Source organism: Danio aesculapii, chromosome 21 (assembly GCF_903798145.1).
Source record: "Danio aesculapii chromosome 21, fDanAes4.1, whole genome shotgun sequence".
In the NCBI taxonomy this organism is placed as follows: Eukaryota; Metazoa; Chordata; class Actinopteri; order Cypriniformes; family Danionidae; genus Danio; species Danio aesculapii.
Genome location: NC_079455.1, coordinates 11,456,297 through 11,473,095, shown reverse-complemented (window position 1 = coordinate 11,473,095; position 16,799 = coordinate 11,456,297). Strand labels below are relative to the sequence as shown.

Below are 16,799 nucleotides of genomic sequence, written 5' to 3'. Positions count from 1 at the left end.
GAATGCAGCTTCAAAATTATTTGTATATGGTGCAAATTAATTAGCATGAAGCCAAATATCCTTCTAAATTTCACTTCAATTAAACAGATACACGTGTTTTATTTAGGTATTAACTTGAGCATTTTGTTGAAGCAGTGAGTCGGCTTGTAAAAATAATCAGAGAAAGGACTAAATTTGGGTGGGAATGACTTTAAAGTAAAATAGAAATTAATAATTACCGTCTGACAAGATAATTTACTGAATGAAATTCAGCCTAAAATAACAGAAGATGACTTATGAGGGGGAACACCCATTTACTATTGCGCAGCATGTGTTCAGTGGAGATGAAATATGTCAACCATTTAAAAACACTGACATACAATGAGAGCTACTGCTCTGAAGAAATGTAAAACTGTCTTTGTTGTTGAGAATAGCTCTGTTTAAAGCCTTTCTCATTCCTGAGGTGTTATGCGCTTAGTGCAACGGAGAATCCAGTTAAAACTTGCCCTGCTTTCTACACCACACGATACAAACGTATAAAAAGTCAGAGAGGCTCTAAAAATAAAAGTTCAGTTTACTTTTGAATGATTCAAACGTCTTCTGTTTTATTTAGTGTTGTTTAGTGAAATTGTGATAAAGTACAATCCATGAATGCACACCTCAAAAACCAAAGAAAAGCCTTGTATCTCAGAGTCAGTGTTAATCATTATTGCACCAGTTGAGAAGTGAGGGCCATAAAGATTGTGTTTTGACCATAATTTATCCCCCCAGACACTGGGGCAATATTATTTCAAGAACAAACACAGGGATAGCACCACTTCATATGAACTTAAGTCCTGACCGACTTACAATGCTGGACTTTGACTTTATGGCTGGACCATCCGGGGCATTTTTATTGACAAAATGATAAAATATTTCACCATAATACATATTTACCTACTTGATATAAGTGGAATGATAAGACTTTAAAGAAGGACACTGAGACTTCGCAGGCACAAGGAGCATTGAGATGAACTGTTGCACATCTGCACCACTAGAGGGCGCCAGAAAAAAAAGACTGAAGCTGAAGCTGAAAGCAGCACATCTCAGCACCCCCACGTGGACGTTTCACGAATCACTCTTTTTATTAAGACCGTTTATGTATAAGAGGATGGTATTTTGACTGACTGACACCAGATGTTTTTATCCCACACGTAGGACAGATTCCTGTTTGTTAATCCTAAAAATGTTGTTTAAAGCTGTAGTTTATCCAAAACTGCTCAAACTAATTACTCAGACTCAAGTTATTCTAAGCGTTTATGATTTTTGTTTTCCTCTTTTAAATACAAAATAAGATATTCTAAAAAATTTGAAAAAGCAGCCATTGTTATTTATTTTTATTTTTTAACTTCATTATATCTGTATTTGTGTTCAACAGAAGACTTTCAATCTTAACTAAAGGATTAAATGTCAGAATTTCTAGGTAAACTATCTCTTTAAATCCCATAACTTGTTTGAAAACCTGAGGTGTGGATCCCAGGTACTGTTTTATTTATAACATAAAACTAGAAATATATATATAATTTTATAAATTTGGATTCACAAAATGTTTACCTTTATTTTTCAGATGAAAAAGGTTAGTCTTCTTGTGCATTCTGTAATTGTTATCAATATGTGTACATATTTAAAGGGCGCCTATGATCAAAATCAACTTTTGTAAGCTGTTTGGATAGAACTATGTGTAGATATAGTGTATCCTCTGTTATATTGGAGTGATTTAAACACGTCTCTTTTTTTAATTTCTTGAAGTTAAAATAGAACCCAAATCCCAGTGATTTTGAGGCCCACCGCAACGTGACGTAGGAGTGCGGTTTTCCCTGCCCAACGAATTGATTGACAGGTGCCATTTCTCCATAATAACATGTATACCCATGTCCACAGAACAATTTTAGCAAAGAAATTGGAATTAAAACATATGTTACAACCCTCTGTTGTCAGCTGCACTTCAGTAATTAATTTTATAAGTTTAAAATGTATTAAAACAGAGCATGTTTGTAATAAATAAACAGTAAAATCGCTATAATCACCACGGCCGCATAGTGTCAGTAAACATGCATATGTGCGTGTAGCATTTGTGTGTGATTGTTTCAGAAAGGCTTGAATAAATTCCACCACAAGTACATCAAATAAACTTACTTGGCATTTTTGACTAGTGACCTTATTTCAGCTTTATCCGAGTCTGTCTCTGTCACTGACTGCTGTTTATCTGACGTAGCTCATGAGAAGCAGACACGCATGTGGGAATGGTAGGTGGGGAGAAACAACTCATTTGTTAAAGACAAAGGCTACAAAAACAGCTACATGGTTCTCAGACACCAAAATAGGCAGATTCTACATTATATAATAAATAATCTGATGGGTATTTTGAGCTGAAACTTCACAGACACATTCTGGAGACACCAAAGGCTTATCTTGTAAAAGAGGTAAAATAGGTGCCTTTTAAGTTTATCTAAATATATATTACTTTTTTATATACCACTTCATACACACCCAGGTTCAAAAATCCACAACTCAGAAAACAAAATGTGTACATTTATATAAAATGGGGAATCTTTTTTTAAATAATTATACTAAATTATTATTAAGAAAATTATAGTACATTTTAAATTATAGCCATCATAAGAAGACACAATTTTTTGTTTATTGATTTTGTTTCTTTTCTCTTTGATCAAAAAAAAAAGAAGAAAAAAAAGACAACACTGGAATTACGATACACAACGCACAGTTGCACCAAAAACATTTTATTCTATAAAAGGAGTGGGTAATCACAACTGTACAGGGGAAACTGACTTTTAACACCATTTCTCACAGTATCAAAAAGCTCGCATTTTCCTCGCTGATCTTTACACACTTGTTCTGTACAAATACAAAAGAAATAACATTAATTACTTGTTTTGTTATAATGATAACTGCATTGCACTGAGTAATATAGTACTGGCCCATAAGTTACTGCATTCAATATAAAATACCTATGATTCTGAAAGTTTAAAAGAGAAATTTCATGAGAACCACACACTTGCACACATACACTCACACCAAACCCAAACCCTGTCATGATTCGATCATGTCATGAAAGCAAACGTGCTCAGATAGACGAGTATGTCACAAATTTCAGTCATGGGCACTAAAACATTGATAAGGGGGCCGACTCCTAACATTACGGCATCTTGGAATAGAATAATGCTGATTTAGGATGATATGAATGTAGAAGTATGACCGGCATGTCTCGTGGTTATTAGAAATAGATGGTGCATGTGCTACGAATGGTTGTACACATTTCATTGATTCTGTGTGGATTATCAGTGCTTATAGGCCACGTCTGTCAGGGCACTGATGTTTAGACATGCTCACCGAAATGCTTCACAACGAAAAATAATCTACTCTCCATGCAACACTTTTAAGGGTGTACAACACATTTGGGAACTCAATTCAAGGAATTCAAAAATCAAAAGCAAACAAATATTTCACATTATCTAGTCAGTGTTAAAAATAGAAATCCACCCGTTACATTTATTCAAGAACTTTGTCGATTATATACAGTATGTACATTAATTATTTAATTAATCATTGTCTGCGTGTCTATGAACAGTTTTAAAAGAAAAAAGAAAGCATCGCAATCAAATGCATATACTCTTCTAGATGTGCTTAGTAACGTTTTAGAGTTGAAGTGAGAAAATCGTACGGATGCGTCCGGATCCAAGATTGTGAAGCTGTTGCAGACATGCGCTTAACTCTTAAAGGCTGGAGTCGAAAAAAAAGGCGAAATGCACACATTTAGCTTGCTGCAAGAAATTGAAATTATGACCATGGCTATGAGAGCTAGCTAGAGGGAAGAAATGTGCCCAAGAGACACTCTCTCCTCAGGTTTATATGGACTGTGCCCAACATTTTCATGACATCAGCGTCAAATAACATTAACAGCATTTTTTTTTTCAGGAGAAGGGGTATTTTTGCATATCATGCATATCAGGAGCTGTTAAGACATGTTTTACCATGCTGAACTTGGTGCAAATAGAGATTTTCAGGGTGCCTCGCAAAAATAGGGGTCCAATTACAGAACCCTGAGGAACTTCGAAAACCTGTTGCGCAAATTAGATTTGCACGTTTACTTCAATTAAGGCTCTGATGGGCTAGAAGTAACTGCGTTTAGACATCTCTACTATTATATCTCTGATTATGTTTTTACAAATGTGCTTACACACACACACACACACACACACACACACACACACACACACATCAATTTAACAAGCTCCTCCTTTCCCTGCAAGTTATTTCTTTTTTATGTATTTTCACAGCCTTATCAAATAATATCTAAAGGTTATATAAAGATAAAGAACACCTTCTGATGGGTGTGAATTCTGTTAGACGCCATTAGTGGCTTTTTTTAAAAGACAAGAGAAAAAGGAATACTGTTATTTGCGCCAAACTATTTTCGGGAAGATGCTTAGACAATGTATACTAATCGAGAAAAAGAAACGTACAAAAAATTCACAGTCTTGTCAGCCCCCTGCTTCTACTTCTCATTTGGGTTAGGGTAAATATCAGAAAAAGACCCTAACTGATTTGTTAAAACACTAAAAGGGGGTATGGTACATCTTCAGCTGTCTTTACAATGTGCTCTACGCCAACCTCCATCCACACGCAAACTAAAATTCAGGTAGAGTGATTTTAAAACGATGTAAAGAAACGTAAGAATTCAACAAGGCAGCTGTAGATGCATCTTCAACCCCCCAATTTCATTAAAATGATCAACTCATTATGTAACTCCACTTCTTCCTCACCTTCTTGCATAAAATCCTTGACTTTCTTGCGTATCTCTTTATTGGTTTCATCTTAATAAACAGTACCTTCCCCAATCATCACTCTCTCTGCTCGTAGCAGTGCGGTTTGCCTTCCTTGTAGTTTCTTCAAGTAACGGCTAATGATGAGGCATTGAGATGGCGGTAGACGTCACCGGTGGACGGTATGGGTGGTTTGTGGCTTCTAAAAGCATGGCGATAAACTGCAGCCATGTTCTGACCAGGAGGTGGGGGGGTCACCAATATGATCGCGCCACCCACCATTTTTATTCTCCTTATTCAATACAAAGGTTCTTATCTGGAGACTGGACAGGTGGCGTCGACAGCGTTTGGACCCCCTGAAGAGCGCGCAGGTCTCCTGAGGAGCAAGCAGGGAGGTGAGGGCTGGGGATGGCGAGGTGAAGAGAGTTTCACATCATGACGTGGCGCCGTCGGTGAAGTGCCAGGTGATCAGAGCGCGAGAAGCTGCGGTCGCAGTCGGTGCAGCGAAAGGGTTTGATGCCGGTGTGCTTGCGAAAGTGCCGTGTCAGCTCGTCCGAGCGGGCAAAGCGCCAGGTACAGCCCTCCCATGTGCACTGGTAAGGCTTTTCACCTGTAAAAAAATATATATATATGACCAAACTGATTATATGGCAGTCAGGAATAACTTATGTGGATTGGTCAATTGTCCCATCTAGTGCAGTGCTTCCCAAAGTGAGGGTTGCATGGTGGTTTAAAAAATTAAATAAATTTGATTAAACTATTAGATTTACCATACTTTATCTATAACTAACAAAAAATAACAATAGCAGTTAAAGTCCGCATGAACAGGAAGCTGCTTTTTTTTCCATACTGTGACGAAGTTCCTAGAGAAATGAATTATTAAATAAGCAAACAGTGGGCATAGCTTGTTTTTCCTACTGCAAGCTGATTGGATGTAGTGAGGTAGGCATTTCATTCAGAAAGATCAGCAAAAGGGTTTGGGGTGAGTTATTACAACCTAACAGACACCTCCTTATCATCATTTCTGTTTGTTGTCAAAACTAACTGCTGGAGGGGCGTGGTTACGTATGTTAACTACGCCCAACACCTCAAGCAGACGTAACTGAAAACAAACAGAAAGTGCATTTCCAGATTTTAATTTTAGGTTAGAAGGGCAAACATTTTTTTTTTCTTATGGCTCATTTCCACTGAGTGGTACAGTACGATACGGTATGGTATGGTATGGGTCAACTTTATCAGGCTTGCGTTTCCATTGCTAAAAGGTTACCAATGCTACTCTTTTGGTGGGCGTGGTGTACGACAGAAAGTTTCAGATGACGTCATTTTCTCTCGAGGAAATGTCAACAGTAAAGCTGTACAGGTCATTCACATATCATATGAGAAGCACTTCTCACAAAACAGATGCTTTATACACAAATACTTGTGTATAAATGTTTTATTACTAGCTTTTCTATGAACATAATTTGATTATAACTGCAGATAAATTACAGTGCGAAATAGCCTACTGTAATGTCTGCAATAATATAAAATAAATAAATAAATGCAACATACATGAACACATAGAGACCCTTACAGCCTTCGATATGATATCAATTACAGAAAAACTACACACAGCATATATTTATGGCACGTTTCCACTGAGTGGTACGGTACGGTTCGGTACACTTTTATGGCCGTTTCTACTGTCAAAAAGCTAACTGAACCGAACCGTACCATACCACTTTTTCTGAATGCTGATTGGTTACAGAGATACATCACGATCTCGTGGAGCTAGCCAGAATGAAAACAAAGGATCCGCCATGTTCTTTAAATACACAGCTGAGACGTTACATGGAAATACTATATGCATATAATAACGAGCCATGGATGACCCGAGCTCAAACAAACCTTGTCGTTGTCTTGATGAACAGCCACAAAGCCAAGAAAAACAAAATCGGCCATGTCCTGTTGTTGTTTTACGAGGCCATCTGAAAGTGCGAGCGGTTTTCGCTTTCTCCATCACGTCTAAACTTCTTGAACTGATGATAATAACGTGTGTACGATTATTAAAGTCTCTTCAATGTCTGATTCTTTCAGAAAAGAAAAGGACAAACGCGAGAGTAAAGCGCGAAAAAAAAGAGAAGCCCAACAAAACACTGGAGCAGATTGTTTCAGCAATCTGAATCATGAACAAACTGCCATGTTTATTATCACCTTTGGACTTTTATGAACTCGGAATGACAAAATTACTCTAACAGAGACCACATGTGCTGGTGAAGATTACAGACACAGATGAGAGGTTTGCTCTGACTGTGGGCTATGTTGCGTGTTGTTTTCAAACTCAAATAAGGACTAAATGTATGCTGTGTGTAGTTTTTCTGTAATTGATATATTGGAGACTGTATGGGTCTGTATGTGTTCATATATGTTGCATTTATTAATTTATTTTTTATAATTGCAGATGTTACAGTAGGCTACTTAGCATTCACTTCACATACACTCGATCTGCAGTTATAATCAAATCATGTTCATAGAAAAGTTAGTAATAAAACATTTATACAGAAGTATTTATGTGTATACAGCATCTGTGTTGTAAGAAGTGCTTCTCATATGATTTGTGAATAACCTGTACAGCTTTACTGTAGACATTTACTCAAGCGAGAATGACGTCGACAGAAACTCTCTGTCGTACACCACGCCCACCAAAAGGGTACCCTTGGTAATGGAAACGCAAGCCTGATAAAGTTGACCCGTACCGACCCGTACCGTATCCTACCACTCAGTCGAAACGAGCCATTAATCCTTATTTAGGTTCAAAAACAATACGATATATAGAATATATTTATATACAATTCAATATAGCCCACAGTCAGTGCAAACCTCTCATATTTCTCTTTAATCTTCAGCAGCACGTGTAGCCTCTTGTTAGAAAGTAATTCCGTCATTCCGAGTTCATAATAGTCCAAAAGGTGATGATAATAGCTAAACATGGCAGTTTGTTCATGTTTTAGGTTGCAGAAGCATCATTTGCTGCTGTTTTTCCGGCTTCTCCTTTGTTTTTTCATGCTTCACTCTTGCATTTGTTACTTTCTGTCAGAATCGGATATCAAAGCGCTTCAATGATCACGAGCACGTTATTATTATGAGCTCAAAAATGTTGCTATTTCAAATATAGACGCGATCGTAAGCTCTCTGGACAAAGTGAAATCGCTCGCACTTTTAGACGGGCTCGTAAAACAACAACAGAGCACAGCAGATTTTGTTCTTCTTGGCTTTGTAGCTGTTCATCAAGACGACGACAAGATTTGTTTAAACTCAGGTCAACCATGGTTCGTTATCATATGTATATATTATTACAGTGTAATGTCTCGGCTGTGTATTTAAAACATGGCGGTTCCTTTGCTTTCATTCTGGCTTGTTGTTGGCAGAGCGAATGACGTATCTATGTAAACCAACAGCGTTCAGCTGCGCATCTAGCTCCACCTTTTGGTAGCCTTGGTACCCTTTGCAAAGGGTGCCTAAAGACTCGTACGGTGCGGTTCGGTTCAGTGCGCCTTTTGACAGTAGAAACGGCCATAAAAGCACACCGTACCGAACCGAACCATACCGTACCACTCATCCGTCCCAACACCCACCAGTCTTCACTTTCAGATGGCTCCGACCACCCCCCACCCCCTATCTGAACTTTTATTATTATTATTAATGAATAAATATCTAATCAATAACATAAGTAATTCCACTCAAGAGACTTATAGATGGTATATTTTTTTAAAGATTGTATGAATTTGATTTCCCATCCTCTTGTTTACCATTATATAATGAACTTTCATAACTGGCTGTTTTTAAACAATCACTACCATTCACGGGTCAACCTACAGGTGCATCTACAAACCAGGACCCACCAAGCCGACGCCAAACAACTAGCGACCAACTGCGCTGTCGCCGGAGCAAAAAGCTTTTCATGAACACTTCAAATGGATAAAAGCCAACTGAAATGAGAGCCAGTGCAAGAAACATGCTTTTCTGCTCTGAGGGGGGCAGTAGTCTGATCTCTCGTTCTGCAAAGGGAAACCGAACTTCATACGCGCACAGACAAAGCATAAACAAAGCAGCGTTCAGTACCATTATCCCAGTAAGTTACACTCACCACAAAGGGATTCACCCAAGCAAATATGTGTGATAATAAAATAATCCATATTGTTTGCAAATATTTGAGAAATGTAGCGAAATTACAGTACAATTAACCCAACGAGAGGCAACATGTGGAACACACCAAACCAGCTAGCCTGAGCGACAGAATATTGACTAGGATAATGTAAGAAAGGTGTGTGTACCTGTGTGTATTCTGCGATGGGCTTTTAGATGCGAGCTCTTGGTGTAGACTTTGTTACAGCCATCATAATCACACATGTGAACGCGTCGTCTCTTCATGTCCGGTGAGTCAGGGTCAGCTGGAATGTCCACATCTGTATTCATACTACAAACACACACACACACACACACACACACACACGCATAAAAAAACATTTGAGTTATTAAGGTGTGGCGACCAGCTGCAGTCAAACTTGAACCTCTGCGATAATGAAGATTATAAGAGAGTTTGAGCATGTGAAGGCAGGTACAAACATTCAGCATTATTTTTCATGAGCAAAACAGATGAATTCATCAAATGTCCACTGGATTACAGTGATCACAATAGGTGAATCATACAATAAACACTAAAACACTTTTAACTCTATAAAGCAAACTGTATTATATAGTATGTATTGTTAAAAGGTCTCTAAATTATCAAAGCTTTGTGAAAACAAATCTTTTGTTCATAATTTATAGTAAATTATATGATGCTGGTAAAGGAAAATGTTTGCGGATTATGGACAATGTGAAACATGAATTGTTCTTTGATGAGTTCACCTTCACTGTCTTTCCCATGTCCAGGAGAGTTACAGTGTTGAGAAGCCCCAAAGAATCGGACCCCCCAGACTGTTGCGAACCCAGTGTGAAGCATGGGGTGGATCAGTGATGGTTTGGGCTGCAATATCATTGCATTCCCTAGGCCCAATACTTCTGTTAGATGGCCACGTCACTGCCAAGGACTACCAAACCATTCTGGAGAACCATGTGCACCCAATGGTTTAAACATTGTATTCTGAAGGTGTTGCCATGTATGAGGATGATAATGCACCAATACACACAGCAAGACTGGTGACAGAGTGGTATAAAGAAAGTAAAGTTGACCATCTTCCATGGCCTGCACAGTCACCAGAGCTAAATATTATTGAGCCACTTTGAGATGTTTTGGAGGAGTGAGTCAGGAAATGTTTTCCTCCACCAGCATCACATAGTGACCTGGCCACACTAGATGAATCACTATTCTGATTCTTCTAGTAATAAAACAACGTCACTGTTAATATGATGCTCATATATTGACAGTGTTAACGAAAAATAGTTATTAATTATATTACAAACTAAATTTTTTTTTTTTGAAATAAAGTAATGTGAAACTCTGTGCTGTTTTTTTCGTTATTTAGAGTAAGACAGACTTTAAACTTCAATGTATTACTTTTAGCCCAACACTATATTAAATATTATAAATATTACACATTGATATATCTTTCATATATACTGTATATATGCACACACACACATACACATCTTTTTCAAAATTGTCCTAACAACAGAGGTGGGTACTAACGAATTACATTTACTTCGTTACATTTACTTGAGTAAAATTGTTGGGTAACGTGTACTTTTTGGGTACATTTAAAGATGTATACTTTTACTCAAGTAAATTATTAGAGAAAAATCATTACTCTTACTTCACTACATTTGGCAGCGTTCCTCCATTACTGTCAAATGATAATAAAGATGATTCATATGACTTGTTTGCAAATATCGCAAGGCGCTGCATTGGCGAGGTTGTGTCGCGAGAGGTTGATGTAGAGATGCGTCTCTAGCTTTGGGTTAGAGCGTGTGTGCCTGTGTTGGAATGATGGCTGAAGTCGAGGAAGACTTGTAAGTAGGCCTATGTACCGCGGTCACGCTACGGTCATCTGTGGTTCCGAGAAGGACAGTCACGCTGTGTGTGCGTTGAGTTTATCGGACCAGGTCACCCCTCGGCCTCAAGGTTAGTCTATGTTTTCACTCCAAGATTTCAACAAGAATAGTTTCATAATGAGTTGCACGCTGTACATCGAGCTGACATCGCAACATGCATGAATAACAGCTCAAACCTAAAAAACACGTATGGTAAGTGTCAGAATTATCCCAATTTCAACCTTATCAATGGTAATTATGATATAACTAAAGGAACTGCTGTTTAATGGAATAACTGAATAACCCAGCAAATATTAGTCATTCACACCGTTATTATTTTCAAATCACATGATGACAGCACATAATATTTGACTAGATATTTTTTAAGATACTAGTATTCAGCTTAAAGTGCCATTTAAAGGCTTAACTAGGTTAATTAGACAAGTTAGGGTAATTAGGCAAATTATTATGTTCTGTAGATGATCAAAAATATATATATTGCTTGAGGGGGCTAATAATATTGACCTTAAAATGTTGAAATAACTCTAAAAAAAACATTAAAAAACTGCTTTTATTTTAGCTGATATAAAACAGGTAACACTTTCACCAGAAGAAAAAATATTATAGCAAATACTGTGTAAAATTCCTTATATATTCCAATATTTAACATAATTTGGAAAATATTTGAAAAAGAACTGTACATATTTATCTACTTAAAAGTAACTAGTAACTATTTACTTGAGTAATTTTTTCATCAGATACTTTTTACTCTTACTTGAGTAACTTTTAAGAATGTTACTTTTGCTTAAGTAAACATTTCCGCAAATACTTATTCTATTATTCGAGTATAGATTTTGAATTTTGGATTTCTCTGCCTAAAAACAAGAATGGGTGTAGTTCAATATCAAAATACATATACAGATACAGACACACACACACACACACACACACACACACACACACACACACACACACACACACACACACACACACACACACACACACAAACACACAATACACTCATGTGCAATCATACTCTACCTCTCTGTTCTAAGATTCCAACTGATTTCATAAAGTAAAATCAATATTAATAGAACCAAACAGTAGCCGCATAAAGGTTATGCATGCAAGTTATACCCTGGCATTACAAAACGCTACTTAAAATGATTCTGGGCCATCACAGAATTATGACTAATATATGCAAATAGCACCGTGACACTGTGACTCACGACCCTCACGCGAGAGCCTTGTGTGTCCACCAGGGGGCGCTGACGAGCAAACCCGTATGTGTATCTAAATTCCATACAGCTGGAGAGCTTCCAGTTCAATGCCGATCTCTCTCCCAATACCCCTCCCCCTGCCATGTTTTTTTTTCTTTCTCCTCCTTTCCTTCCTCTCTCTTTCTCCTTCTCAACCTCTTCCTTTCCCCTCCCTCACTGCAAACCAGTTCACTCCCTTTCACCTCATTCTCCCAACTCATTTCCATAGAATTTGTCCCTCTTCCAACAATCATCTGCCCGCATGTTTAAACAATTCTACACGAAAGACCCTCTTGATCTCCATTCTGCTGACTGCCCAGCCACTTCTGTCTGTCCTTCTTTGCATGTTACTCTGTGTTTCAAAGGTGTGACGACATTGCAAGTTATGTAACATTGTTTACACCCAGTTTGGAGAGAACCCTGCCCAGCAACTCACACACACACACACACACACACACACACACCCACACACACACACACACACACACACACACACACACACACACACAACAGAAGCATCCAGCTTGTAATCAAGGCAACGAAGAGCCACGGGCCTCCAGTGTGCTGAAGGTTATGTAATCGTCCAGAGAAGTGGTGCAGTGATGCCATTAGGCCAGGATGCCAGATACTCTGCTGTTTATATATTTCTAGACGAAAGCATGGAGATAGACGTATATGCAGATGCAGTCTCTCCCTCACCTAGGTTCCATCCCTTGTGTGCTAAAAGAGGCCGATCCAGACTCTGTGCCGCTCTCAGCATCACTTTCAGACTGATACTCCACTGGTGAGGTGGATCCCGGCTTTATGCGCACTGAAAACACACACAAGACAAGAAAAAATCAGAGATTAGAGTTAAATGCTGATTTCAATAATGAGTTGAATATATAATAACAAATAAAAATAAATATTAAGAAAACAAATGGCAACAATTTACTTAAAGAGGTCACGTCATGAATATAAAAGAGATTTTAAGCATGCTTCTAAAAACTGTCATTAAGTGTCATTGGTTCAGTTATGTCGTTTTAAATGCAAAGGTGATATGGTTTGAGATGTCTTTGTCATTGAAACCTTATTGACGTTAGAAGACAACAGAACCTGAACGTCTGAACTTGATATTACCAAGACAACTTAACTCGTAATAAATCTGTTATAAACATGACTGAGGCATTTATAACTGGGTCATGAATATTATAACAGCGTCTTTCATATTTTTCTGGACCTCAACTACAGAGGAACAATTGAAAATGTCTTAAATAAATTTTATTTATGACAAGTTGAATGTTGTCTTTGTAATGTCAAGCTGTCACGAAGACATCTCACATTTGCCTTTAAAATTACATAACTGAGCGAATGACTTGTTGTCAAAAACATGCATAAAATCAGCTTCATATTTATGACTCGTGTCATGTCATGATTATAAAGGTGTCATGTCAGTCGCATGAACACCCATGAATGCAGTAACTGGACTTAACAAGAATTTTTTTAAGTTAGTTTCCAAGAATACATTTCTCAGTTTTGTTCAGTTTAAAAATAAATAAAAACTCTACAGGCATAATAAAAAAAATTACGAATAAGAAATACTACAATTAATTAAAATAAATAAAAAAATAAGCTACTTGAAATTTTAAATAACACGGTATAACTAAGATAATATTATAATTCACATACACACACATACATATACATATATATATATACAGTATATATATATTTTATGATTTTATGAATAGTTTCCATATTAAAACATGAATCATCATTTAAAAGCATATGTTTAAAGAAACTCATAAACAATAATTATTAAGTTCTATAATACAAAACAACTGGTAAAACAAAATTATAGGTATTGTAAACTAAACATTAAGGCATTTTTAATAAACATTTGGTAAGCATTTTCTTATAAATACATTTTCATTATTGGTATCCGCACCTTTTGGTGTTTGCTTTCCACTACACATGTGAGCTGGCAGAAGTCATCCATATGCAAAGTGTTCATGCAGACATTTTAGTATTGCAAAACTAATCAAACATTGTGCATACCTCAATACAATACGTTTGCATAATTCTATTTCTTTTTTAAAATTAAGTAAATTAAATTAACTTTTGTGATTACAAAGGTATTGTGTGAAAATTGGAGTAAAAATGTTTTATATTGTACATGGTAGAATGTATTTTGTTAACATTTTTGTGAAAAGTATAATATTTTTAGCAAAAAAATTTATCTTTTGATTTATGTTAAAGTATTTTTTTATTCTTTATTGTAAATGGAAAAGGTGTATTTACACAAAAAGAAACTTTAAAAAAAAACAGTTTAAAATATATTTAATGTTTTATATTTACTAAAAATAAATTGACCCATTTTGGATATAGAAAAAATGCCTTTAAATAGTTCTTGAAGGAAAACATTTGAAACTGTTAAGGTACAAAGTGTCTTGTCACTGTAGTGGTACCTTCATGGATCAGATTTGTACCTTTGATGAAGGTACAACATTGTATCTGCAGGTTTTAAAAACCAAAGGTACATTTTGGTTTCCCCTGGTAAAAATCATGTCCTTAAGGGTACAAACTGCATTGGTACTAATTAGTTTCTTTGTCTTAAGGTACAATTCTGTTCCATAAAAACTACCCCATTGACAAGGGTTTGTACCTTCTTCTTTGGTACAACATTGTACCATCTTTTCTGAGAGTGTAAGTACTATATATAGTAATGAGGTACTATATATAGTACTATAGTACAATATATAGTACCGCAAAGTACTAATACTAATATATATATTAGTAATAATATATTTATTATATATTATATTATATTATATTATATTATATTATATTATATTATATTATATTATATTATATTATATTATATTATATATAAACCCACACACACACATATATACAACAGTTCTATCTGGTTCTTAAATCTGCAAATAGCACACACTGTAAATTTACAATATATTATGACACATAGGCATTTGTAGCTCCGCCCTCTTTTAAAAAAAGGGCTGGAAGCACAATTTCATTTGAATTTAATGTAACACAATTGTACAATTAGGATCAAAGCCTAAAAGGGGCCATTTCAAAGAGTTTACTTTTGAGAAATTACTTATGTTATATCTCGTGAAATGGGGTATAATAGGTCCCCTTTAAAATTAGATTTTAGACTTCCAATGTGGTCTCATTTGAATCCGACTATATATATATATATATATATATATATATATATATATATATATATATATATATATATATATTGTTCGGCTCACGTGTTTGTTTAAAAAGCCTCCCACTCAAATCTCAAATGAGGTGTGAGTGAAGCACTGGAGCCATTTCTCAAACAAGCCATTAAATCAAGTACAGAAAAGCCTTCCTGCTTACAATTTAATTCAAACAACATCACTTCCAGGACTTAATATGATTCAGACCATTATTTTAAATTTGTGAGAACCTTTCTTTGTGTTTTTTGGCAAGCACACAGTTCTCGACTCCACAGGACAAAGAAAAAGAGGAGGGGGGGAGAAAGAAATAAGCTAAATTTATGTTCCGTATTGACATATAGGCAAGGTGTGTCCAGTTTGAGTCCTGGGCTGATTTCTCCTGATGTGACCTTTAACCTAAACCGTTGCAGATGATTTGGAGATGCCAAAGAGTATTAAGATTATCTGCTAAATGAAAGGGGGAAGGGTGTCGTCCATTCACTAAATGTCCTCTCCCCCCACCACAATTGCCTCACATTATTTAATGGAGAAAAACTCATCAAAAAACAGCCAAATTGCATACTTATGCACTATTCTGTGTCATTTTGTAGCATAAATAGTGAAAGTAGCTCATTCACTCTGAATATTTTAAAAAGAATAAGTGCACTTTGAATACCGCATGAAGCAATTATTCAACAGATAACAAAAGAAGTGTGGAATGTTCATGCACTCAACGGTCGCAGCTTTGTTTACAAAGCAAATGAGGAGGAGCCATTAGGCTCTGAGGTTGAATTCCTTTTTTTAATTGGAATTGTGTATCAAAATTTTCTTACGCCGCCTCCTGGTGGTGACTGGGGTTATACTATTTGGTAACTTGCCAATTTATTTCACAAAAGTTTTAAATGTTAAACGTCGACAGGAAAATAGTTTGAACTTTTGATGACTTTTGGATGACACTAAACTCTAAAGTGCATAATCTATACACTACCTGACAAGAGTCTTGTCGCCTTTAAGAACAGCTAATAATAACCTCTAGTTGATCATTTGGAATCAGAAGTGGCTTATATAAAAGGCAAAGGCTAAATAAGATTACACTTATATTACCAAAATAAAATATGATCATGCCTTGATTTTTAATTAATTAGGATAGTAAGGTCTGAGTTTGCCTAGACAAAAATCTTGTCAGTTAACAGAAATAATGTATAGTATAGAATATAAAGTCATGGTGCAGTGAAAAAAAGTATTAATATTGTATTGTAATACTCCCATGAGCTTGGACGACTGCATCCATACATCTCTGCAATGACTCAAATAATTTTTCAACAAAGTCATCTGGAATGACAAAGAAAGCGTTCTTGCAGGACTCCCAGAGTTTATCAAGATTCTTTGGATTCATCTTCAATGCCTCCTCCATCTTACCCCAGACATGCTCAATAATGTTCATTTCTGGTGACTAGGGTGGCCAATCCTGGAGCACCTTGACTTCTTTGCTTTCAGGAACTTTGATGTGGAGGCTGAAATATGAGAAGTAGCGC

General features: G+C 36.3%; 1 protein-coding gene across 2 annotated transcripts in view; it reads right to left on the bottom strand.

Annotated features, from left to right (window-relative positions):
• Window positions 1-2,723: 2,723 nt before the first annotated feature.
• klf8 (Kruppel like factor 8) overlaps window positions 2,724-16,799 on the bottom strand; it is a 71,500-nt gene continuing 57,424 nt past the window's right edge. For both annotated transcript variants that reach the window (XM_056445721.1, XM_056445722.1), the window contains exons 4-6: window positions 12,773-12,884; window positions 9,116-9,258; window positions 2,724-5,412 (exon numbers count right to left, since the gene is read on the bottom strand). In XM_056445721.1, the coding sequence (XP_056301696.1) occupies window positions 5,231-5,412; window positions 9,116-9,258; window positions 12,773-12,884 (437 nt within the window). In that variant the 3' untranslated portion in view covers window positions 2,724-5,230. The remainder of the gene's footprint in view (window positions 5,413-9,115; window positions 9,259-12,772; window positions 12,885-16,799) is intronic.